The sequence below is a fragment of the Symphalangus syndactylus genome, chromosome 18 (assembly GCF_028878055.3).
Source record: "Symphalangus syndactylus isolate Jambi chromosome 18, NHGRI_mSymSyn1-v2.1_pri, whole genome shotgun sequence".
Lineage (NCBI taxonomy): Eukaryota > Metazoa > Chordata > Mammalia > Primates > Hylobatidae > Symphalangus > Symphalangus syndactylus.
The window spans coordinates 80,771,019-80,794,932 of NC_072440.2; the positions used below are offsets into that span (position 1 = coordinate 80,771,019).

General features: G+C 42.2%; 1 protein-coding gene across 1 annotated transcript in view; it reads left to right on the forward strand.

Moving 5' to 3' along the window:
• Positions 1-23,025, forward strand: part of XDH (xanthine dehydrogenase) — a 79,967-nt gene extending 56,942 nt beyond the window's left edge. The window contains exons 25-36 of the mRNA XM_055252054.2: positions 8,264-8,455; positions 8,656-8,801; positions 9,560-9,641; positions 10,174-10,269; positions 10,887-11,015; positions 11,693-11,767; positions 13,803-13,855; positions 16,136-16,250; positions 17,038-17,103; positions 18,760-18,948; positions 20,616-20,792; positions 22,420-23,025. Coding sequence (XP_055108029.2) covers positions 8,264-8,455; positions 8,656-8,801; positions 9,560-9,641; positions 10,174-10,269; positions 10,887-11,015; positions 11,693-11,767; positions 13,803-13,855; positions 16,136-16,250; positions 17,038-17,103; positions 18,760-18,948; positions 20,616-20,792; positions 22,420-22,470 — 1,371 coding nt within the window. The 3' untranslated portion in view covers positions 22,471-23,025. The remainder of the gene's footprint in view (positions 1-8,263; positions 8,456-8,655; positions 8,802-9,559; positions 9,642-10,173; positions 10,270-10,886; positions 11,016-11,692; positions 11,768-13,802; positions 13,856-16,135; positions 16,251-17,037; positions 17,104-18,759; positions 18,949-20,615; positions 20,793-22,419) is intronic.
• The last annotated feature ends 889 nt before the right edge of the window (positions 23,026-23,914 follow it).

Sequence of the window (23,914 nt, forward strand, 5' to 3'; positions counted from 1 at the left end):
CTTTATAATGAATGGGTGTTGAATTTTGTCAAATGCTTTTTCTGCATTGACTGATATGATCATGTGATTTTTTCTTCTTTAGCTTGTTAATATCGTGGATTGTATTCATTGATTTTTTTAAACACTGAACCAACCACTGTCCTTGGAATAAATCTAGCTTGGTCATGGTATAATTAATATATTGCCAAATTTTATTTGCTAAAATTTGTTAAGGATTTTTGGATCCATATTCATGAGAAATATTGCTTTGTAGTTTTTTCTTTTAAAATTATACCATCTTCGTCAGGGTTTGGTGTCAGGATAACACTAGCTTCATAAAATGAGTTAGAATTCCTCTTCTAATTCTAGAAGAGATTGTGTAGAATTGGTGTTAATTCTTCTTTAAATGTTTGGTAAAATTTTCCAGTGAAATTGTTTGGACCTGGAGACTTCTTTTCCGATAGCCTTAAAACTATTGATTAAATTGCACTGTGGTCTGAGAGACAGTTTGTTATAATTTCTGTTCTTTCACATTTGCTGAGGATTGCTTTACTTCCAACTGTGTGGTCAATTTTGGAATAAGTCTGATGTGGTGCTGAGAAGAATGTATATTCTGTCGATTTGGGGTGAAGAGTTCTATAGATGTCTATTAGGTCAGCTTGGTGCAGAGCTGAGTTCAATTCCTGGATATCCCTGTTAACTTTCTGTCTCATTGATCTGTCCTAGAACTTAAAAGTATAATACTAAAAAAAAAAAGAAACCAAAAAAAAAAAAAACTATTGATTAAATTTCCTTAATAGTTCTAGGACTATTCAAATTATCTATCTCATACTGAAGTGGTAGTTTTGTATTTTCAGACATTCATTTAAAAATGTTTTGTTTTTAATTATTATGGGTACATACTAGTTGTATATATTTATAGGATACATATGATGTTTTGATACAGGCATGCAGTGTATCAGGAAAAACAAATCAGGGTAATGTAAGTATCCATCACCTCAAGAATTTATCATTTTTCTGTGTTAGGGAACATTTCAATTCTACTCTTGTTTATTTTTAAATATATGATAAATTATTATATATTTTAAAATATTATAGTCACCATATTGTGCTACTGTATACTAGATATTACTCATTCTAACTATATTTTCATATGCATTAACCACCCCCACTTTATCCCCTGTGCCCCCTACCCTCCCCAGCCTCTGGTAAACATCATTCTACTCTTTATCTCCATGAATTCAATTTAATTTTGTCTAAGTTATTAAAAATTCATGTGTGTAGAATCGTTCATAATGTGTTCTTATTTCTCTTTTGATGTCTTCAGGGTCTGTAGTGATAGCCCCTGTTTCAATCCTGATATGGGTAATTTGTGGCTTCACTTTGTTTTTCTGTCTTGCCAGAGGTTTGTCAATTTTATTGCTCTTTTTAAAGACCCAGGTTTTTGTTTCATTGATTTTCTCTATTGTGTTTGTTTTCAGTTTCACTGATTTCTGCTCTTACCCTTATTATTTCCTTCACTCTGTTTGCTTTGGATTTATTTTGCTTCTCTTTTTCTAGGTTCTTGAGTTGAAAGCTTAAATTAACTATCTGAGAATGTTTTCCTCTTTTTTAATGTATTCAATTTAGTGCTATAAAGTTTCCCCTCAGCACTACTTTAGACAGGTCCCATAAGTTTTGGTATGTTGTATTTCATTTTTTTCTCGTATTTTTGGTCTGCTTGTTTATTTCCCTGACACTTTCTCTTTGATCCCTAATTATTTAGAAGCATGCTGTTTGGTTTTCAAGTGTTTATAGATGTTCCTGTTATCTTTGTATCCTGAGGCTTCTATTGATTTCTAGTTTCATTCCATTTTAGTTGAAGAACACAGTCTACAGGATTTCAATTCTTTGAAGTATGTTGAGGTTCATATCATGGCCCAGGACATGGTCTGTTTTGATACAAGTTCCACAGGCACCTAAACAGAAAGTGTATTTTGCTGTTGATGGGCCGTGTATTAGTTTTCTGTGGCCGTTATAACAAATCACCACAAATTGAGTGGCTTAAAATAATAAACATTTATTTTCTCACAGTTCTGGAGGCCAGAAGTCTGAAATCAAGGTGTTGGCAGGACCGCACATCCTCTGGAAGCTCTAGGGAAGGATCCGTTCCTGGCCTTTTCTAGTTTCTGGTGGCTGATGGCACTCCTTGACTTGTGGTTGCGTCACTCCAATCTCTGTCTTTGTCTTCCCATCACCTTCTCCTGTGTGTCTGTTCTTGTCTACCTATACATACTCCTCTCTTACAGAGACATGTGATTGCATTTAGGGTCCACTCCAATAGTTCAGGATAAGCTACTTCTCTCCAGATCCTTAACTTTATTACATATTTTGCCATATAAGGTAGTATTTACAGGTTCTATGATTAGAAAGTGAATATATCTTTGGGGAGGCATTTCTTTTTCCTACCACAGGTATAATGTGCCATAAATATCCACTAGATCCTGATGGTGGTGTTGAGTTCTTCTGTACCCTTCCTGATTTTCTATTTTTTTGCTACCAATTTTGAGAGAGGAGCATTGAAATCTCCAACTGTAATTGTGGATTTTTCTATTTCTCCTTTTAGTTCTACCAGTCTTTACTTCATATCTTTTTCAGCTCTGTTATTTGGGGCAGACACAATTAGTATTGCTGTCTTTTGGGAGGACTGACACTTTTATCATTATATAATCTCCTTCTCTCTGTCTCTAGTAATTGTATTTGCTCTGAAGTCTCCTTTATCTCATATTAATAAAGCCACTCTTGTTTTCTTTTGATTAATATTTGCATGGTATATCGTTTTCCATCCTTTTACTTTCAACTTGCCTACATTGTTATATTTGAAGTGATTTTCTTGAAGATAGTATGTAATTGGGTCATGTTTTTAAATCCATTCTGCTGATGTCATTAACTGTATTTATACTATTTATACGTAATATAATTATTGATGTGTTGAGGCATAAGTCTGCCACTTTATTTTTTGTTTTCTGTTTGTTCTATCAGCTTTTCATTTCTCTGTATTCTTTTTTTTTTATTATTATACTTTAGGGTTTTAGGGTACATGTGCACAATGTGCAGGTTTGTTACATATGTATCCATGTGCCATGTTGATTTCCTGCACCCATTAACTACACAATGGGAGAAAATTTTTGCAACCTACTCATCTGACAAAGGGCTAATATCCAGAATCTACAATGAACTCAAACAAATTTACAAGAAAAAAACAAACAACCCCATCAAAAAGTGGGCAGAGGACATGAACAGACACTTCTCAAAAGAAGACATTTATGCAGCCAAAAAACACATGAAGAGATGCTCCTCATCACTGGCCATCAGAGAAATGCAAATCAAAACCACAGTGAGATACCATCTCACACCAGTTAGAATGGCCATCATTAAAAAATCAGGAAACAACAGGTGCTGGAGAGGATGTGGAGAAATAGGAACACTTTTACACTGTTGGTGGGACTGTAAACTAGTTCAACCATTGTGGAAGTCAGTGTGGCGATTCCTCAGGGATCTAGAACTAGAAATACCATTTCTCTGTATTCTTTTGTGTGCCTTGCTGTGGGTGGGTTACTTGGACTTCTTTTAGAATTCCATTTTGATTAAAAGTATCTCTTACATAGCTTTTTTAGTCATTGTTCAAGTTATTATGTTATATATACATAACTTATCACAGCCTACTGAAGTTCTCATTTTACTAGTTTTGGTGAAGTATAGAAAACTTACCTCCCTTTATGACTCTGCCCTTTCCCATTTATATTATTTTTATTTTAAATATTTTCTTTACATTCATTTGGAACCAGATCAAGACAGTGTTTTAATTTTTGTTTCAACTATCGGACAATTTTAAAAACTGAGAAGAAAAGCTTACGGCTTGTACCCATGATTTTGCTTATAGTGTTTTTCCTTCCTTGTAATTTTCCAAGCTTATTTCCAGAAGCTTTTTATTTGTGTCAAGTGTGTTCACAATTGATCTTGGAGGCTTTTTTTTTCATGGCTGCATTAAAACTACAGTCAGATGATTTTAACATCTTTGTCACCTCAGTGATGGCGTCTCTTGGTTATCTTTTATTATTCAGGAAGCTTGAGATCTTCCTATCACTTGGTATGACAAGTGATTTTTCACTGAAACTTGGAGAAACCCGTCATTAATGTACAGATGATAGTGGTGATGATGGTGATGATGATGTTCTGAGAGCTTGGATCTTATTTAAGCCTTCTATTTTAATTGGCTCTTTCTGACCTTGCTCTAGCAGTGGTGGATGCCACCTCTTCACTGCTAGGTGGAGGTAGAAATCTTGATCTTCCACTTGGCCTTTGTTGATACCCAGGGTAGGAACAACTCCTTCTTACTTCTGGGCAGAGGTGGGAGATCTACATTCCACGTGTTGTCCGTGGACATCATAGTGTGGGTGGCCTCTTTACCACTGGCTTGTGCTAAAAGTCTTGACTCTTCACTAGACTTTTTCTGACACCACCAGAAAGGAAGGGAAGAGTGGCGTGTCTTTGTTACATGGGTGGGGAAGTCAGTGTGTTCGCCAATGACTCCATCATAAGGTGTAGGTACAGCCTTATGACTGGCCATGAGCAATGAGAGTCTCGACTCCCTGCTTGGTCTCCTCTGGCACCATCCCAGCAGGAATGTTGGGGTATCTCATAACAGCCTCGTGAATGTGAAAGTCTAGGCTCCTACTGAGATTTTGCAGGTGTGAGTAGGAATGAGACTACATTTTTTTTTTCTGTGATGTTTGGCTGGGGTACTTATTGTCTAAAAGTGTTTAGTTTCGCTAGACTACCCTTTTCCTGGTCTTTTGGCTAGAGATAAAAGGATTTGGAATAGAGAGTGAGCTTTTTGGTCTCTGTCATCATTGGCATTTCTGGATTGCCAGCTCCTGCCCCAAGGCTGGGAATATATAGATGAGGAAAAAAGGAAACCCCTGGAACTCACCATCATGTCATTCCTTGGGTTGCAAAGTCCCTACTGGGACTGCCTTTTTTTCCTTCACTTTTTGGAATATTCTTACACTGTTGTTGTGGTTGATTTTAAATAAATGTATAGAATTCCAGAGTTTTTAGTGGTACTTAATGGAAGTATGGAAGTGAAAGTCTCCATATTATACATCAATGTTGAGTTTCTCACAAGATAGAATCCTGAGTAATGCATCAGTAATTATCGTGTGCTTTTATGTTTAGTCTCAGTTGATGCTCCTCCAGTCACATTATAAATGACCAGGGTAAGATCAGAAGTGGGAGCTATGCACTCCTCATTATTGTGGTCACAGCTTTGGCAGATGAACTTGGAATATTGAGTTGTTTGGAAAAACAACTAGAGGGCTTGGATGAAATAAATGCAATTGTGAGAATTAGCAAATTTATTTTGGTGGTACCACTTTTTACAGTTTTTTAAATCCTAATTTTGTAACCATAGTAGTTACATATGTATAGATTCTTGTTTAAAAAAAAAAAAAGAGGTGGCTGGGTGCGGTGGCTCATGTCTATAATCCCAGTACTTTGGGAGGCCGAGATAGACAGATCACTTGAAGTCAGGAGTTCAAGACCAGCCTGGCCAACATGGCAAAAGCCCATCTCTTAAAAAAAAAAGTTAAAGTTTTCAGGAAAAGCCGACGTTCCCCTTTACCCCTTTGGATCCCACTCCTCTCTGCTAGGGGCTGCCTAATTGGCTCAGTTAGGAAACTTCACACTTCAGATCTAGGGTTAAAATTGTTCAAAAAAAGAAGTATTCTTATTACGTGTTCTCTTCACGTATAAGACATGCTTTTTGGTATGGGAAAAAATCGCGTTGAAAAACATACAGTCTTTTTCCCTAGACATCTTACAAGATTTTCGATTCAATCCAGCAAATATTTATTAAGTGCCTAGGGTGGCTACATAAAGAAGGCTATGACATTGTTTCTGCCCTCAAGAAATTCACAATATGGCAGGGGAAGTAGATGATAAAAGAAACAGAAATACAAGTTGATAAAGTACTAGGGAAAGCAAAAGTAGAATGAATTGAAACATAGAGAAATCATCTAGGATGAGTAAGACTGAAATTATCAAAGACACATAAAGCAACTTGTGGGAGAGAGAGAGTACACATGCAGAAATAAACTAAAACCAAAATAAAACAAACAACAAAAAAGAAAGCTGCCATTGATCTTTCCAGAGAGATGAGATATTACAACTTAAAGAAGGAACAGAATGTTACTAAAATGGAGCAGTCAAAGAATAAAAATGAGCTCTCATGACTTGACACTATGAAAGCAGAGGGGTTGAAAGAAACTTGACAAATCTCCCAAAAATGGAAAACAATGTGAAAAAAAGAGAGAAAATACAAAAAAAAGTGAGGATCAGTTCAAGAGGTCCAAATCATAGACATTTCAGAAAGAAAGAATGGAAAAAACAGAGAGGGGGAAGCTATCAATAATTCAAAAAATTTTTCAAAACTGATGGGCATACACTTTGGGATTAAAACAGCCCATACGATAACCAGCACAATGAAAGAAAATAGACCTATGCCAAGTTATAACATTATGAAATTTAGAAACCCGAGGACAAAGAGAAGATTTCACAATTTTCAGGAAGAAAAAACAGAACTCTCCAGGAATTAGAAAGGCATTGATTAGACTTCTCAATAGCAGGAAGCTAGAATGTACTAGTAAAATGCCTTCACATTGCTGAGAAAAACTGGAAAGCCTACTTCCAAATTAGGATTCTATATACAGCTAAATCATTAATTAAAGATGAAAGTAGAATAAAGACATTTCAGACATGAAAGGTGTCAAAGATGTTCCTCTTTGTGTACCCTTTCTTATGAAGATATTAAAGGATGTACTCCAACAAAATGAGGGAGTAAAATTTAAAAAGGGAAAGGCATGGAATCTAGGAAAAGGAGATTCAATATGGAGAGAGGTGAAGGGAACCCCTGGGATGAATCCCTTTACCCCTTTGGATCCCACTGGGGGATTTAAGATTTAAATCCTAAGGTAACAGCTGAGTAGTAGACCTAGTGGGCAGCCAATTTAAATTGGATAGGCCAGATGGCTCTAGGATAGAAAATCTGATGTGCTTGAACATGTTGGAAGCAGGGCTCAGGAGGGAAAAAAGAAAATATATTAGGAGCAGATTTTTAGAATTGGGGAAAACTATAAGTTGGCTTAGTAATAAGTATATACAAAATGAAGCAGATGAAAAAATAAAGACAGTTATTAACTCCAGGGTGAAAAAAATATTATCAAGAGAGAAGAAATTGTAATGTAACTACATGGTTCAGCTGTAAGTAATGTTTACAGAGTTATAATATTAAATTGACTATTGATCTGATCAAAATACAACTATACTGTGAAATAGGAAGCTGGTAGGGGTGAGTGCTGGAGGGAGGGGGCTAAGCCAAAACTAAATTCTCCTTTTCCATAAAAGAAAGACAACCTAGAAGTCTAAAACTGAAAAAGTCAAGACATAGCAATGTAGCCACATTATCTAGAGATGTATAAGTTTATCTAAATAGCTGATAAATGATGAGCTATGAGAATTGTAAGTAATTGCTTCTGGAGACTAGAAGGAAGGAAAGTGGAAGAGGTTACTGTTTTTCATACCATGACTTATAGAAGTATGGGACACTTCAAACTATTTGCAGTACAACTTTCATGGTTGTTTCATAGTTTTCATTAACTAATTTCCAATGAATTTTTAAAAGTTAACTGTTTTCAAAAAGAGGCAGTGATTAGTTCCAACTAGAGGCTCTGGAAAGGGCTTCTCCACAGAGGAGCTGAATGAGGAGATTAGTAGGTGGGTAAGGTGCAGTAAAGATGCTGCTGCAGGCTGGGCTCATGCCTGTAATCCCAGCACTTTGGGAGGCCAAGGCTGGCAGATCACGAGGTCAGGAAATCGAGACCTTCCTGGCCAACATGGTGAAACCCCATCTCTACTAAAAATACAGAAATTAGCTGGGCATGGTGGTGCGTGCCTGTAATCCCAGCTATTCAGGAGGCTGAGGCAGGAGAATAGCTTGAACCAGGGAGTAGGAGCTTGCAGTGAGCCAAGATTGCACCACTGCACTCCAGCCTGGCGACAGAGCGAGACTCCATCTCAAAAAAAAAAAAAAAAAAAAAAAAAGATGCTGCTGCAATATCCTGGGGGAGAAATAACTTGGGTGTGGAGGGGAAAGGCCGGCAATGGATATGGCCCTCAAAGTTTCTACTTTGAAGAACCAATGAACTCAGTACACCGTTCTCTCCCATTTTTGTTTCCTCTGCTTCAGATTATGGAACGAGCTCTATTCCACATGGACAACTGCTATAAAATCCCCAACATCCGGGGCACTGGGCGGCTGTGCAAAACCAACCTTCCCTCCAACACGGCCTTCCGGGGCTTTGGGGGGCCCCAAGGGATGCTCATTGCTGAGTGCTGGATGAGTGAAGTCGCAGTGACCTGTGGGATGCCTGCAGAGGAGGTAAGCTGAGAATTTGATAGCACAAGTCAGAGTGGTTTAGACTACTTCGGGGGAGAGCGGCTTTGTATCTTGGGCATCTCCCATGGGGGCAGATGACAGGCAGGGGCTGCTGAGGGGGTTGGAAGCTTAACTTTAGGTTGTGCCCTGCCCCCACAGTCTCTTGCCACCAACAAGGGCTTTGTGTCTCTCTCCTTGGGAAGGTGCGGAGGAAAAACCTGTACAAAGAAGGGGACCTGACACACTTCAACCAGAAGCTTGAGGGTTTCACCTTGCCCAGATGCTGGGAAGAATGCCTAGCAAGCTCTCAGTATCATGCTCGGAAGAGTGAGGTTGACAAGTTCAACAAGTAAGCACTAGGAGTAGAGGTCCAGTTACTCTTCTGGGTTTCATATCCTACAGCCTTTCTGCTCACCCCAAAATAGGAAGCTAATAATTCAATGGATAACTTATGAGACTGCTGAGTTTGCCAACTCATTTACAGCCATCTCTTCAAGATCTGATAATGATCTTCAGCCAGGGGCAGGTGGGCTCACAGCCTGCAATCAGTGTCATAGCCTGTCAGTTGTGGTTCATCTTTATGCATTTGTAAACCTTCTGGGCACACCACACTATAAAGAACACTGGCCCAGGACTGAGACATCACAGTTATGCACCTGCTTCTGACACTGATCTATAAATATGAATCTGAGAGTCACTCCATCTCCCTGGGCCTCAGTTTCATCATCTGAAAAGTGGGCATAATTGGGCTGGCTCTGTCTTCCTCACATAGTTACTCAGATAATTAAATATAAAGCACAGAGAAGCCTTTATTATTGTCAGTGAGGCACAGTGCCTCCTGGAGATGATGACAGCCCAAGACTACCAGGGCACTCTGACCCAGTACGAGTTGCACTCAGGGAAGAAGAGTGTTGACAAGACCCCTTGGTGTGGGCTGTGCACCAGCTGACTGTTCTCATCTTTGTCTACATTATTGGGGCATAGTTCCATTATTACAGGACTATATGGGCAACCCCAAGGATGTCCTGTTTTGATTTGAACATCCAAAGATGTTCATGACCTCAATATGGTAGAGAAGGTTCTATAAGACTGTTCCTTTTTCTCTAGGGAGAATTGTTGGAAAAAGAGAGGATTATGCATAATTCCCACCAAGTTTGGAATAAGCTTCACACTTCCTTTTCTGAATCAGGTAATTGCTTTATAGAATTGTGTCCATCTCCGCTGGACTGGGACCTCATTTCCCCCTTGTTTACAGTATTGCAAGGGAAATTTCAATTTCACTGGTAACAGGGCTTACTGGAGGAACTCTTTGCTGTTTAAATGAAAGTTGAACTTGCACAGTCCTATTTGTCCAGTAGGTCATGGGCAGTGAGACTCAGAGATCTGGGATCAACCTCTAGTTCTTCCCTTTCCTTACTATCACACTGGAGAGAGCTACTCTATTTTTCTTGTTCTGTTTCTTCACTTACAGAGTGAGGACAGATATTTGACCTATTTCCCTTTGAGAACAAGAGAAACAGAGAGAAATATATGAACCTTCTACAAACTACTGAAGAGCTATATAACTAAATCATGAGATTCATACTGCCATAATTTTTATCTGAGATTTACATCCAAAATGCTGCTGGTTTTCTTGTTCCTGGGCTCCACACCTTTGGTCCCAAACCTTACTGAGTTGGAATTTACTGAGTTTTGTGTCTGGCATCCTTCTCTTTCCCTAGGCAGGAGCCCTGCTTCATGTGTATACAGATGGCTCTGTGCTGCTGACCCATGGTGGGACTGAGATGGGCCAAGGCCTTCATACCAAAATGGTCCAGGTGAGCAGCCCTCTCTGGCAGCGTGGTGTCTGTTGCTAGGGGAAGTGGTATAAGAAATTGAGCAGTGGGACCTACCAGAGCAGAAGCAGGCCCAGGGTCTGGCCCTGGCCCAGTCGCTTATGTCCATGTAGCCTCAGGCAAGTCTTTTCCCCCACTTGAACTCAGTTTCCTCATCTGTGCAAAGGAGTTGGCCAGGTGACCTCTGAGAACATTGCTATTACCAACATTCTCAGTGTGTGAGGTGGGCATGCTCTGTGTGTAAAGGTCGCGAGTTTCCCAGATTCCAAGACTCCTCGGAGTGGAGTGAGGACAATGAGCTGGATTAGAGTCAGCACATCTGCCTGGCGCATGGAGACTGGCCAGATTGGATCTTGCGAAAAGTGAGTGTTAGTGTAAAAAGGCACTGTTTGTCAGTTTATGAATTTTTTATCCAACCAAACTCCATCAAGTGCTCCTTCAAGTTCAGCCAGATGTAAGGACATCCCAGGCAATGAGATTAGAGCTTACAAAATTGTTTTCGTGCCTGTAACAGTGGATGTGAATCCTGTCTTGGGGAGAAGGCAGCCAAGTCCCATGATAACCCCTTCCCTAAAGAGCAATGTCTTCTCTTTTCGCAGGTGGCCAGCAGAGCTCTGAAAATCCCCACCTCTAAGATTTACATCAGCGAGACAAGCACTAACACTGTGCCCAACACCTCTCCCACGGCTGCCTCTGTCAGCGCTGACCTCAATGGACAGGCCGTCTACGTAAGGAGCCCGTGGGATCCCGCAGAGCAGAGGGCCAGCCCAGAGCTGTGGGCCTGGAGAGTCTCCCTGGGTGGGAGCTAGAAGGGTTCCTTGCAGGCTCTTTGGCTCTGGCCAGGCCCCTGGCTCCCTTATCCAGGAGGATGCTGTTTCTCCAAACCTCAAGCTAAAAGAGAGGTCCAAGAATCATAATCACTGCCCTCAAAGCTGGGAAGGATGAGTGTAGGATGGGGAGGTGAGGATACCGAGAGAAAGCAGAGGCTTCTGGAAATACTGCCTGGTGCTGGAGCTAGCAGTAGGACAATGGGCTGAAGCTGAAATTTGATTATAGAGTCAGGTTGGACATACTTGCTCCTCTGCCGTATGGGGGATAGAATCAAACAAGGAGTTTGAGGGAAGAAGACACCTCTCTGGGGATCCCTCAAACATTTCACCCTCTGTCAGCCTAAGAATTGAGTCAGGAAGCGCTCTCCAAGCAGGGACTAGTGGTGGCCCTATTGGCCAGGTCCTGTGGATTCTACCCTGGGCCTCGATCATTCTGGAGTGGGTGGCCAGGCTGTTTGAGTGGCATCCTGGGCACAGCATTGCTTGGAGGTAGCCTTGCTGGGGCCCTCAGGTTTTGTCTGGGCTACAGAATGCAGAGGAGTGATGTGTCTGGGGTGTGGGGGTGTTTACTTTAGGCGGCTTGTCAGACCATCTTGAAAAGGCTGGAACCCTACAAGAAGAAGAATCCCAGTGGCTCCTGGGAAGACTGGGTAAGTCTGAACTGATCCAAGTCACTTTTGCAAAGGAGAGGGAAATTGACAGCAGGGCCTCCGTTCCGAACCCGAACAAGTGATAGGAGACAATATTCTAGTCAGAACAGCAGAGGGAAGTTGAGGTGGTTTGTGTGATTTTACAGGACGAATAAATGCTCATCCTGGCTGGGTCCCTTTCTCTATAGCTTTCATCATTGAGGGAGGTCATTTGAGGGAAGTTTTTGATCCAGGATCTTGACAGCCTTGTGGGAATCAGGGTTTTCTTTGCCTGAGCCTGAGAGGATGGGTACCTGCTGAACATGCCTCATCAGATTGTCTTGACTCAGCGGGTCTGCTCCCACACCCTGCTTGTCCCAAATGAGCCTGGTTTTCCTCAAATCTCCATCTCTTGAGTCTGAGTCTACTGAAATTCCCTCTGTGACAGCGTGGGGAGAAAACATCACCCAAGGACTTCTATCATTCCTGTGATTTGGGGAATGACAGAACAAGCACTTATAATAAGAATGAGCCCAAATCTCTGACTTCTAGAGCAGTGGCCTGAATGTCGGACATCTCAGAGGGAAGCTGCAAGGGAGTCTCTCATAGGCGGGAGGCTGTGGCTCCTCCAGTAGGCAGAAATATCAATAGCAGCTCTGCATCCTTCCCCAGTATTGGAGTGGTAGAACTGGGTAGAAGAGTAACACATCAAATGTGACTGCACATAAACCAGCTCAGTACAAATCTTCCTCAGTAGATTTAAAGAAAACATGCCATTTTTCTCAGACCCACTCATCTTACTATGCCTTCTATGACCTCTCCATACCACATGCACCAATAGCACATGAATGTAGCTTGATTTTGGCAGTTGGGTTTTAGCATGGATTTATCAGGCAGTTTAAATGTTTTTAACAACAGTCCGGACAACAATGTTCTATCATCTGACCTGTGGATCTGAGCTTTGTCTTCAGCCACCAGCCGTGTAGACCAGTGTGCCTTGTAAACAGATAACCCCAATAAATGAGCCACAGTCACCAACACATACATACACATGCGCGCACACACACACACACACAAACGCACACAAGCATGCATGCAAACACACACATGCACACACACATTATGTTAAATGACTAGTGCAGGTTTTAGGCCCAAGTCTTTCTCTCTAAGCCTTAGTTTTCTCATCTGTAAAATTAGGCTAATAATAGTATAGGTTTTCTAGGGTTGTGAATATAAGTAAGATAATGTATGCAAAGTGCTAAATAGCGTGTGTGACATAGTAAATCGTTTGGTGGCTGCTAATGATGAGGACACAAATTATATCAAGCACAACTTAAATCTGAGTCTGTGCTAGTGTTTGGGGATACCAAAAAACACGTTATACAGTCAAAGGGATAGGGTGGAGGATAGTTTGATCAACAGGAAAGCATATGTAAAAGCACAAGGTGAACATGTGAAGTACCACATGAGCACTATAGCATGTTGCTTTTATAACGGCCAGTTAGGGAGAGTTCACCAAGGGGGGAGACTGGAGGGCAAGTTTGAGTAGTTGTTGAGGGAAGAAAAGGATTTGCACATATATAGAAGAGGAACCACATAAATAAAGGTGCAGAGGTATGGGAGATGGAAGAATTGAGAGAGATTTAGCTCTTGAGTGTGGCTGGGGTGGCCATGGTGTGCTACAAAATGCCAGAGAGACTGTGGTCCTTAACATCAGGCATTTGCTCTATAGGCAATAGGGAGCCATGGAAAGCTCTAGAGTAGGGTAGTGACATGCACAATGTGGTATGTTAAGATGGCCACTCTGGCTGGGCTGGGGAGACAACTCGAGGGAGGAAGACCAGTTAAGAGGTGACTACAGTGTTCCAGGCTTCAGAGAGTGAGGACCTGGTGCAGGTGGTGCCAGTGAGAATGTGAGATAAGGTATGGAAATGGAAGTCACTAGTAAAATGAGTTGATTGGCTTACAGAGGAGGTGAGCTCCTGAAAGCTTAGTGGCAGGTCAGGGTTCCTGAAAACCTCACTTCCCCTGCCTGATGGCCATCTCCTCTCCTCAGGTCACAGCTGCCTACATGGACACCGTGAGCTTGTCTGCCACTGGGTTTTATAGGTAAGTATGGTGCTGTCCTTGCCCAGCTCATAGTGTGATGTCATCCTAACCTCACTGGTCTGCTCCAGCACTGAATCCTGCCAGGCTGTGGTCAGGAGAGAGCAGCTCCACTTATCTCTTCAACAGACTTCCACTAATTTCAGTCTAAAGATGCTCTAAAATATGTGGAATGGTCACAATGTGTGCCAAGGGGTAAAAGCACCAGCTGTGTGTCAGAAGACCTGACTTCTAGTTCTGGTCTCAGGGTGCACCATTTCACCGGAGGAAATCAGTGGTCCTGCTGAACCTGTTCCCCTGTTTCCTCATTGATGACATATTGGGGCCAGTACCTAACCGTTCCTCTCTCAGTGTTTTCCTGCAGAAACCAGGGTGTGTAGTATTATGAGTTAGGCATTGCTGTTAGCTATGCGTGCTTCTTTGTACTGTGTGTGGGACTTTTTTATAGAATGAGAGGAGGATTTAGAGCACGTGGTCTTGTTGCAAAATGCAGAATACAGTGGAACCTTATTAATACAGGGAGATTTTCAAGAGAGCGTATGACTTCTGCAACTTTAAATTTAGTAGCAGCATGAATAGCTACAGACCCTGCCCATCTGACTTAGCAGCTGTAAAATGATATGATCATATTTACTGTCAGTCACCATGTTCTAGCCATCTCTGGGAAGTTTAACTAGGACCTTTTCTTTCACAGATATTTGGAATATTTTCTTTCAATATATTTGGAAAATAATTCAATGTTTCTTTAAAATATCTTGTCTAAATGTATGAATATATAGATGCATAAATATATATATGTGTAAACATTTCTTTGTATGAAACATTTATTTTCCATATGTATATGAATATATATATGAACATACATATGTTAGGCATATATATGTTTATACATATAAGGCATAAACATATATACACAAAAAACATTTATATGCCCTATATATGAACATATATATGGCTAATATATGTGTATAGATATTACACTGAATACATATATATGTATAAACATATATACACGCACAAAACACTTCCATGCCATATATATGAACATATATATTGCTAATATATGTATAGATATTACACTGAATATATATATGCCTTATACATATATATATGTATGTATTATACATATATGTATAAGGCATATGTGTATAAACATATATACACAAAAAATATTTCTATGCCATATATGAACATATATGTGGCTCATATATATGTGTATAGATATTACATTGAATATATATGTATAAGGCATATATATATATAAACGTGCATATATATATATATATATATATAGGGTGAAGAAATGTTTTGCCAATTCTTTCTAGGTTATTAATATCTGACCTACACATACATAAACACATTTTCTCATAAATTCCTATTACATTTCTGGAGTTCATGAAACTAAGGTTTTATAAAGGTGAAACCAGAGGAGCATGGTGAAAGCAGAGGTCAAAGGAATAGGTGGTGGTTTTTTCTGGGAGAAGGCTTTTCCCTCAGCCCCATATTGGTTTTGTTTTTGTGCAGATCCGGTCATATCAGCTCATGTTATTCCTATGTAGTATATAGAATAACACAGAGTCAGTGTACTGTAAACTCTAGGTGTGTGAATACACATGCACAAACGCATAGATATACACATATGTTTATATGACTCAGGCAAAAGTGGAATTGAATAAGGTACTCCAGATTGAAAATTTTAAAAATGTATAAGGGAGCATTTGTTTCTATTCGTATCATTTCCCTCAAATCAGTTGTTGAACTTTCAAAGGGACCAGCAGATGGGGAGTGGCTGCTTAAAGATGCATCCAGGTTAGCATGAGATACTGATCTTATTAACTTTCACCTTGAGAAGGTAAGCAGGTGAACTTGTGTGAACAGTCTAAGAGCCACCACAGGCAGAACCTTCAGTCCTGAAGACCTTGGATTCTAATTCAGTACATCCTTTGGAGTGTGACTTTCATGTCCTTCGTGAGCCCAGACGGATCTGTTACCTCTGTTTCTACTGTGTAGAAGCTAGCATGGTACTAAACACTACTAGGCTCTACAGAATGAGTACAGAAGGGCTACTGGCAAAATAGAGGAGAGCCCAGAGACAAAATGTTCTGGAATACCTGGGTTTCATTGACAGGTTCAAATTGTTCAAACCACATGGAGTTTTTTGGAGAACAGCTGAATGCAAAAACTTGTGGGGTTTAAAGATGTTGAGGGTCAAGCTGTGCGTGCATAGGGAAGGAGGTGTGTTCATGTTAATACATGTGCAGTATCTTCTCTTTCCTTTCCCAGAACACCTAATCTGGGCTACAGCTTTGAGACTAACTCAGGGAATCCCTTCCACTACTTCACCTATGGGGTGGCTTGCTCTGAAGTAGAAATTGACTGCCTAACAGGAGATCATAAGGTAAGAAGTTTGCAGAACTTTAGTACTTAGTGGGAAAGAGAGAGAAACAACTGAGTTATAATACCAAGAGCTGATAGAAACAAACTTTCTGGTTGGAAAAATAATGCCTTCCATTAAGGATAGGCAAACATCCTATAAAGGGCCACAGAGTAAGTGTTTTAGGCTTTGTGGGCCATACAGTTTCTGCCTCAGCTACTGAACTCTACCATTGAAGTGTGACAGCAGTCATAAATAGCTTGTAAACAGAAAAGTGTGACTCTGTTCCAATAAAATATGATTTATAGACACTGAAATTTGAATTTGAATTGAATCTCATACAGTTTTTACTTGTCACAAAATATTATTCTTTTTATTTTTCCAGTTATTTAATAATGTAATTATTAGCCTACAGGCCCCACAAAAACAGGGGTGAGTTGGATTCAGCCCATGGAAAGTAGTATATTGACTCTTTTGTACATGATCTACCCAGACTCAGATTCAAAGCCCCAGGTTTCTGGGACCCTATCTGACTCCTCACATATGAATGTGTGTTATTCCCAGTTACTGAGAGATCATTGCCGCTCCCTGTCCCCTACCCGGCTGCTACAAACTCAGACTCCAGCAGTAATGATGGCAGCAGAGACTTGGTGGGAACATCAACACTTCTGCCTGAGCACACCCAGGGTTTTCTGCTTGGGAACATACTCTTTGGTTGGCACTTGTAGTCTGAGGGTCACCATGAGTCATCTGTCATACTCCAAACATCTTTTTCTCCTCTAACTTCTTGTAACTTTGCTGTCTTCTCTAGAACCTACGCACAGATATTGTCATGGATGTTGGCTCCAGTCTAAACCCTGCCATTGATATTGGACAGGTGAGGCTCAGTGGGACCAGAGTGGTGACAGACTTGGCCACTGATGTGCCCCATTCCCCTCCTGGAGCCGCCAGCCACAGCATGTTGTCCAAGGTTGTCTTCAAACAGGCTGAAACATGGAACCTAGGGAGTTCCCCCAGAGTAGAATTTAGATTGGTGATAGTCCAACCAACTCTCAAGGCAGAAAGCAAATTAATATGGGTCAACTTGGGAAGGGCACTCACAACTCAAAGAACAAGATGAGAAATGGGGAAACATGGTGTGCACATGTGAACGTGTGCACACACCCAATTTGAGTGCGAGCACAATGTAGGATGGAGATTGAGTTTGGGATCAATGCCCAGACAGTGGGGTCTGAGGTAAGAAGAGTTTTCTGTCTTCTCATTCCTCCTCCACCCAGGACAGCTTTTGTACCCCAGGAAGTAGATGCTGCCAAACATGAAGTGGTAGAGGGCCCTGGGAGCAAAACACAAAGGCTTAAGCAGAAGTAGTAAAGGGAGGTCCCAGAGAAAATCGCTTTAGGAGAATATGGGATTATTGGGAAGAATAGGTGAAATAGGGCTAGGCCCTGTGGCTCACACCTGTAATCCCAGCACTCTGGGAGGCTGAGGCAGGCAGATCACCTGAGGTCAGGAGTTCGAGACCAGCTTGGACAACCTGGCGAAACTCCATCTCTACTAAAAATACAAAAATTAGCTGGGTGTGGTGGCATGCACCTGTAATCCCAGCTACTCGGGAGGCTGAGGTAGAAGAATTGCTTGAACCTGGGAGGCGGAGTTTGCAGTGAGCCGAGATCGCACCATTGTACTCCAGCCTGGGCGATAGAGCAAGATTCAGTCTCAAAAAAATAAAATAAAGAATAGGTGAAATAGGAGAAAACAGAGGAGGAGTCAAGAATTCAAGACTGAGCATCTGGTAGAAAATACAAATTGTACTTCTAAAAAATGGACAACAACTGAGTATATGAAAATCTGGCCATTGGTCAATCTGTTCATTAATTCATTGAACAACCATTTATGGTCCCCTACTGTGGCCAGGCACCAAGCCAGGCACTGCAGACCCAAAGGTGATTGCCAGCCGGTGTCTTTTCTGAATGCTCGTTGAGGTACGGTAGTGCCCCATGTCACACTTCTGAGCAGGGGGCTGAGAGAGCAGATGTGTGGGTCTGTCTAGCATGGCGGTTACCCTAGGAGAGACCTGTAAGCTGAACTGCAGTGGGGGCACTTTCTCCCAGAGGACAGGCAGGGGTGGGTGTTCAAAAAGGCTGGAGGTAAGTCTCAAAGAATCTACTATTGAGTAAATCCTCCTGTGAGCTTGCTTTTTAGCGTTGGCCCACAATTTCCCCAGTAGCAACATGGAAGGAACATTTCCATCTGCACTGTGGCAGGCTGTAGTGGGAAATGTGCCCATCAGCGTGACCTTCCTAGAATCACTGACCTTCCATGTTAATGTCTTTGCTCTGCCTGAGCCAAAGCCTGGCAGAAGTCCGGAAAGGTTATCCCAGGGCTGAGGCAGGAGCCAGGTAAGCAACAGAGGGTGGTTTTAGCTACATTCCAGGCTGCGCTGCAGTTGGCACTTTGTGTCCATTGTGGCAAGTGGTATCTGTCCTCAGGGAAGAAGGAGGCAGGCTAACTGTGCTCTCCATCCATCCTGCAGGTGGAAGGGGCATTTGTCCAGGGCCTTGGCCTCTTCACCCTAGAGGAGCTACACTATTCCCCTGAGGGGAGCCTGCACACCCGTGGCCCTAGCACCTATAAGATCCCCACATTTGGCAGCATCCCCATTGAGTTCAGGGTGTCCCTGCTCCGCGACTGCCCCAACAAGAAGGCCATCTATGCATCGAAGGTACCATTGCTCTGGCTTTCTGCTGTCTCTTCTGATCTGCCCTGGGGGAGGCCCCAGCGGGTGATGAGAGGCCTCAGTGACCCACCTGGTGGGTCTTCAAAGGGCATATCTTGAGGAGGGAAGATGGTTTGACACTGACCTTGGTAGGGGCAGTGGGATAGTTGGGCAATCCTGCTTGAGAACCAGTTGAATTGGGTTGAGGACAGCACCTTAGTATGGTATGAAGCCCACTTCTTTGGGTGAATTTAGAGGGATTCCTTCGTCAAACCTTGTCATTCAAATCCTGGCCCATACCCATATCTCAGGCATACATCACTGGTGCTTGATCCTAAGAGATGATTTTACAAGTACAGCATTGCTATGGTCCAATGACAATCAGCACATTCACTGCCAATGGGATAGCATCTTTGTACACACCGTTTTACCTCCTTCGGTTGCCAATACTCAACTTTAAGACTTGATCAGGCTGGGTGCAGTGGCTCATGCCTGTAATCCTAACACTTTGGGAGGCCAAGGCGGGTGGATTGCCTGAGCTCAGGAGTTCGAGACCAGCCTGGGCAACATGGCAAAACCCCATCTCTACTAAAAATAAAAAAAATTAGCTAGGCATGGTGGGACACACCTGTAATCCCAGCTACTCAGGAGGCTTAGGGACTAGAGTCTTTTGAACCTGGGAGGCAGAGGCTGCAGTGAGCTGAGATTGGACCATTGCACCCCAGCCTGGGCGACAGAGCGAGACTCTGTCTCAAAAAAAAAAAAAAAAAAGACTTGGTCAGATGCCTGGAGGATTGTAAATAACTGTCTTATTTCTTCCTTATCTCCAGTAAGTATGAAAAAATGGTTGAAAATTGATTTAGCTGATGCATATAATCCTAGTTTGAAGAAGGAAGGCAACTAATCCTTGGTAACCAAAGAAACATCCATTTGCTCATCTCGTGGCTTACTTTACCGTAGTGGGTGGGGGAAGCTGGGACATATTGTGACCCTTGCCATTGACTACCATACTTTACCATGCTTGGGAATTACTAGGGCCCGTGATAAAAATGCGCCTTTCTGGGGCCCACACCTAGAAATTTTGCTCCAATAGGTGTGGCTTAGGGCCCTGGAACATGCATTTTCAGCAACTATCTTTCGTGATTCTGATATAGGTGGTCTCTGATCTATACTTTGTGGGGGGGAACCAACCTATGCTAGAAAGTGTTTTAATTCTTATTTGTTCTTATGCCTATAATTCCTGCGGATGCTGTAATATGACTATGGTGCCTGTATGTTGGTGTCAGAGTTGCAGGTAGACTCTTCCCCTTGGCTAGTGACTGAGGAAAAGGTTAAAAGTCACGTCAGATTTTGTGGTCTGTAAAATACAATTACCGAGTATAACTTTAAATGGTACATTATATTTGCATGATGTCATCAGAGAAAATTACATAATGAGTGGTCAAAGAAATATGTCCATGAGGTCCAGTCATGTACTAGCTTGATTGTTCTTAGCCCCTGATCAATTCTGACTGTGCCTTCCTGCTGTATTTGGTGTGGCTCCCATCGGTGCTTTCCTGGTGCCACCAGCCCTCCTTGTGCAGAGTTTGCTGCCTGGCCTCCTAGGTCCACTTGATGATGTGGAGGCGGGACCACCTGCCTGAGCCCCTGCCCTGTGCCCTGTTTGTGTTCAGGCTGTTGGAGAGCCGCCCCTCTTCCTGGCTGCTTCTATCTTCTTTGCCATCAAAGATGCCATCCGTGCAGCTCGAGCTCAGCACACAGGTAACAACGTGAAGGAACTCTTCCGGCTAGACAGCCCTGCCACCCCGGAGAAGATCCGCAACGCCTGTGTGGACAAGTTCACCACCCTGGTATGATGCCCCTCAAGCGTCCACTCAGTCCAGGGGAGGCCAGGGATAGGCTGGCAAACTGCAGGGAAGGTTCTGCACAGAGGAGAGGTGTTGGGCTCTCTCTTAACCGGGCAGCCTTGCATCAGTGGCCACCCTTCATTGTGCGTGGTATGAAGCACACACTCAAACTTGCAAGAGAATAGTGAGAAACCTCCTTAAAGCTGTAGCTTATAGCTGTGCCTCCTTAGAGATGGGAGGAATGTGTGGTGCACAGTCATAACTCACAGATTTTATTATTTTCCATCTAGATAAGGATGATGGATGAAACTCCAGAGAGCCTAATCTTTAGTATGAGTCAGTCGCTAGCATTTTTTTTTAATTTATGTTAAGGACACTGTATGAATATTGGGGGGATGGAGGGAGAAAGAGGAAATAATTAATTAGATCAACCACATTTGTCCTGTGATTATCATGTGCCATTCTAATACTGGGGACACATAGGTGTCCTTGAGGACTTTGCAACTTTGGGAAACCAGATGATTCCATTATAGGGCGATTGATTACTGCCTTGAAGGTGTATGTGGCAGAAAGTAGTAGAATTCCGTAGTCATTGGAATCACTTTAAGAAGCACCTATGTGATACTTGTAGCTGGCAATGCCTAACAAAAGAAGACTTTGCTAGGACAGTTGCTTCCACTGTGGGGATCTCAGAATCAGCCCAGCCTCTGAGTGGTGCTGAAGTGGGCTCTGTACCATGGCTTTAATTGCCTTTGCAACTACAACCTGTGTGGAGTTAGCAGGACTGGGTTCTTCAGGTTACTCAGGTTGGGCTTCCTCTTTTTTAAATTCGATAAGCCTTTTGGATTTATGGGTAAAGTGGGTACATGTGGTCCCAAGTGGGGAGGGCACAGGAGAGTCCCAGGGGCAGACAAATCCGCCATCCCCAGACCTCAACACAGCGGGTGAAGGAGGCATGTGGGTCCCCATTCAGGTCTTCCTTGGGTCTACCAAGAGCTTTAACTATGGAGTGAGAACTACACAGACCGTGTGGCACTCCCAGGCAGTGAAGTTGCCCACATCTGTACAGCAAACTACCCACAGCTCAGAACCTTCCCACTATGGCTCCCAATGCTGACAATCACCCAAACCCATTTCCCTGAGAGGAGTGGGCGGCATGGCTCCCAATAAGCTCCCACGGGTTGCAAGGTGAGCTCTTTGCCAACAGTCTGATGCAGAACTCAGTCATTTTCATAAGCTCTTTGTGGCCCCAGACCTGAAACAAAGATCCGTTTCTATGTTACAACATACCAGCGATTTAAAAATTCTTGCCATGGATTTGCATGAGCAGCTGATTCTATGAACTTTTTAAGGACTGTGAGTTTCAAAAGGGATCGCATCTGTATTGTTTATCACCATATCTCCAAAACCTAATAGAACGCCTGCCACATGGAAAGTGCTCTACGAAGATAAATGAATGGCTTAGGAAATTAAGGAGTCCTGCCCTGAGGCATTGTCAACAGCTGGGCCTGCAGAGTGGTGCTTGGCCTTGCAATGGTGGTTGGCAGTGGTGAGAGGTGAGGTATGCAAGAGGGTGGGAGGAGCATGATCAGCAGACCCTGGCAATGAGAACACTATCATTCCTTCCTAGTGTGTCACTGGTGTACCAGAAAACTGCAGACCCTGGTCTGTGAGGGTCTGAAGAGAGAGTCCTCAGCAGAGTCTTCTTGTGCTGCCTTTGGGCTTCCATGAAGCAGGAGGAACATACCACAGAACATGGATCTATTAAAGTCACAGAATGACAGAGCTGTGATTTGTCAGGATGGGATTTGGAAGACAAGTGAATGCAATGGAAGATTTTGATCAAAAATGTAATTTGTAAACATAATGATAAGCAAATTCAAAACTGTTAGGTCTCAATGGTGAATATGCAATTAGAATCATTTTCTGTCTGTTTTAATCATATATTTGGAATAGGGTCGGGAAGGGTTTGTGCTATTCCCCACTTACTGGACTGCCTGTGTAACCTCAAGTTCTGATGGTGTCTGTCCTTCGAAGAGGATTCCCACAAACCTCTAGAAGCTTAAACCGAAGTTACTTTAAATCATGTGCCTTCGTCTGAAAGCCTTGCCTTCAATCCAATGAACAGCAAAGCATAACCTTGAATTTACACTCAAATTTTGCAATGAGGCAGTGGGGTAAGGTTAAATCCTCTAACCATCTTTGAATCATTGGAAAGAATAAAGAATGAAACAAATTCAAGGTTAATTGGATCTAATTTTGTTAAGCTGCATAAAGCAAGATTACTCTATAATACAAAAATCCAACCAACTCAATTATTGAGCACCTACAATATTCTAGATTTCTTTCCCTTCCTCTTTATTTACAAAAAAAGATTAATCTTTACATTTGAAGCCAAAGTAATTTCCACCTAGAAATGATGCTATCAGGCCTGGCATGGTGGCTCACCCCTGTAATCCCAGCACTTTGGGAGGCTGAGGCAGGAGAATTGCTTGAGCCCAGCAGTTTGAGACCAGCCTGGGCAACATAGAGAGCTCCTGTCTTTAAAAAAAATTTTTTTTAATTAGTTGGTGTTGATAGTGCATGCCTATAGTCCCAACTACTTGAAAGGCTGAGGTGGAGAGATCATTTGAGCTCAGGAGGTTGAGGCGGCAGTGAGCTATGATTGTGCCACTGCACTCCTGCCTGAGCAACTGAGCAAGATCTTGTCTCTGAAGAAAAAAAAAAAGAAATAAAAATGCTGCTATCAAAATCAAGCTCAACCAGAGGTAGAAGAGCCAAGAAGCCTGGGTTCTCATCCCAGCTCTGTCTCTTCTGTGTCTATCTTTGTGATCTTGGACTGTCATTTCCCCTTCCTGTGATCCATTTTACTGCAAACATAAGGGTTGCAGTAAAGGGTTGTCTCACGTCTTCTGCTTTAAAAGCCTATAAATATATGACCTGAAAACTCCGGTTATATAAGGGATCTGCAGCTATCTAAGGCTTGGTTTTCTTACTGTCATATGATACCTGGATCTAATGAACTCTGCTGAGATCACCTCAAGTTTCTGCGGTTGGTAAAGAGAACAAGGGAAGAACAAACATCCCTTTTATTGCTCCAACAGGTGATTTAATCCCTACATGGT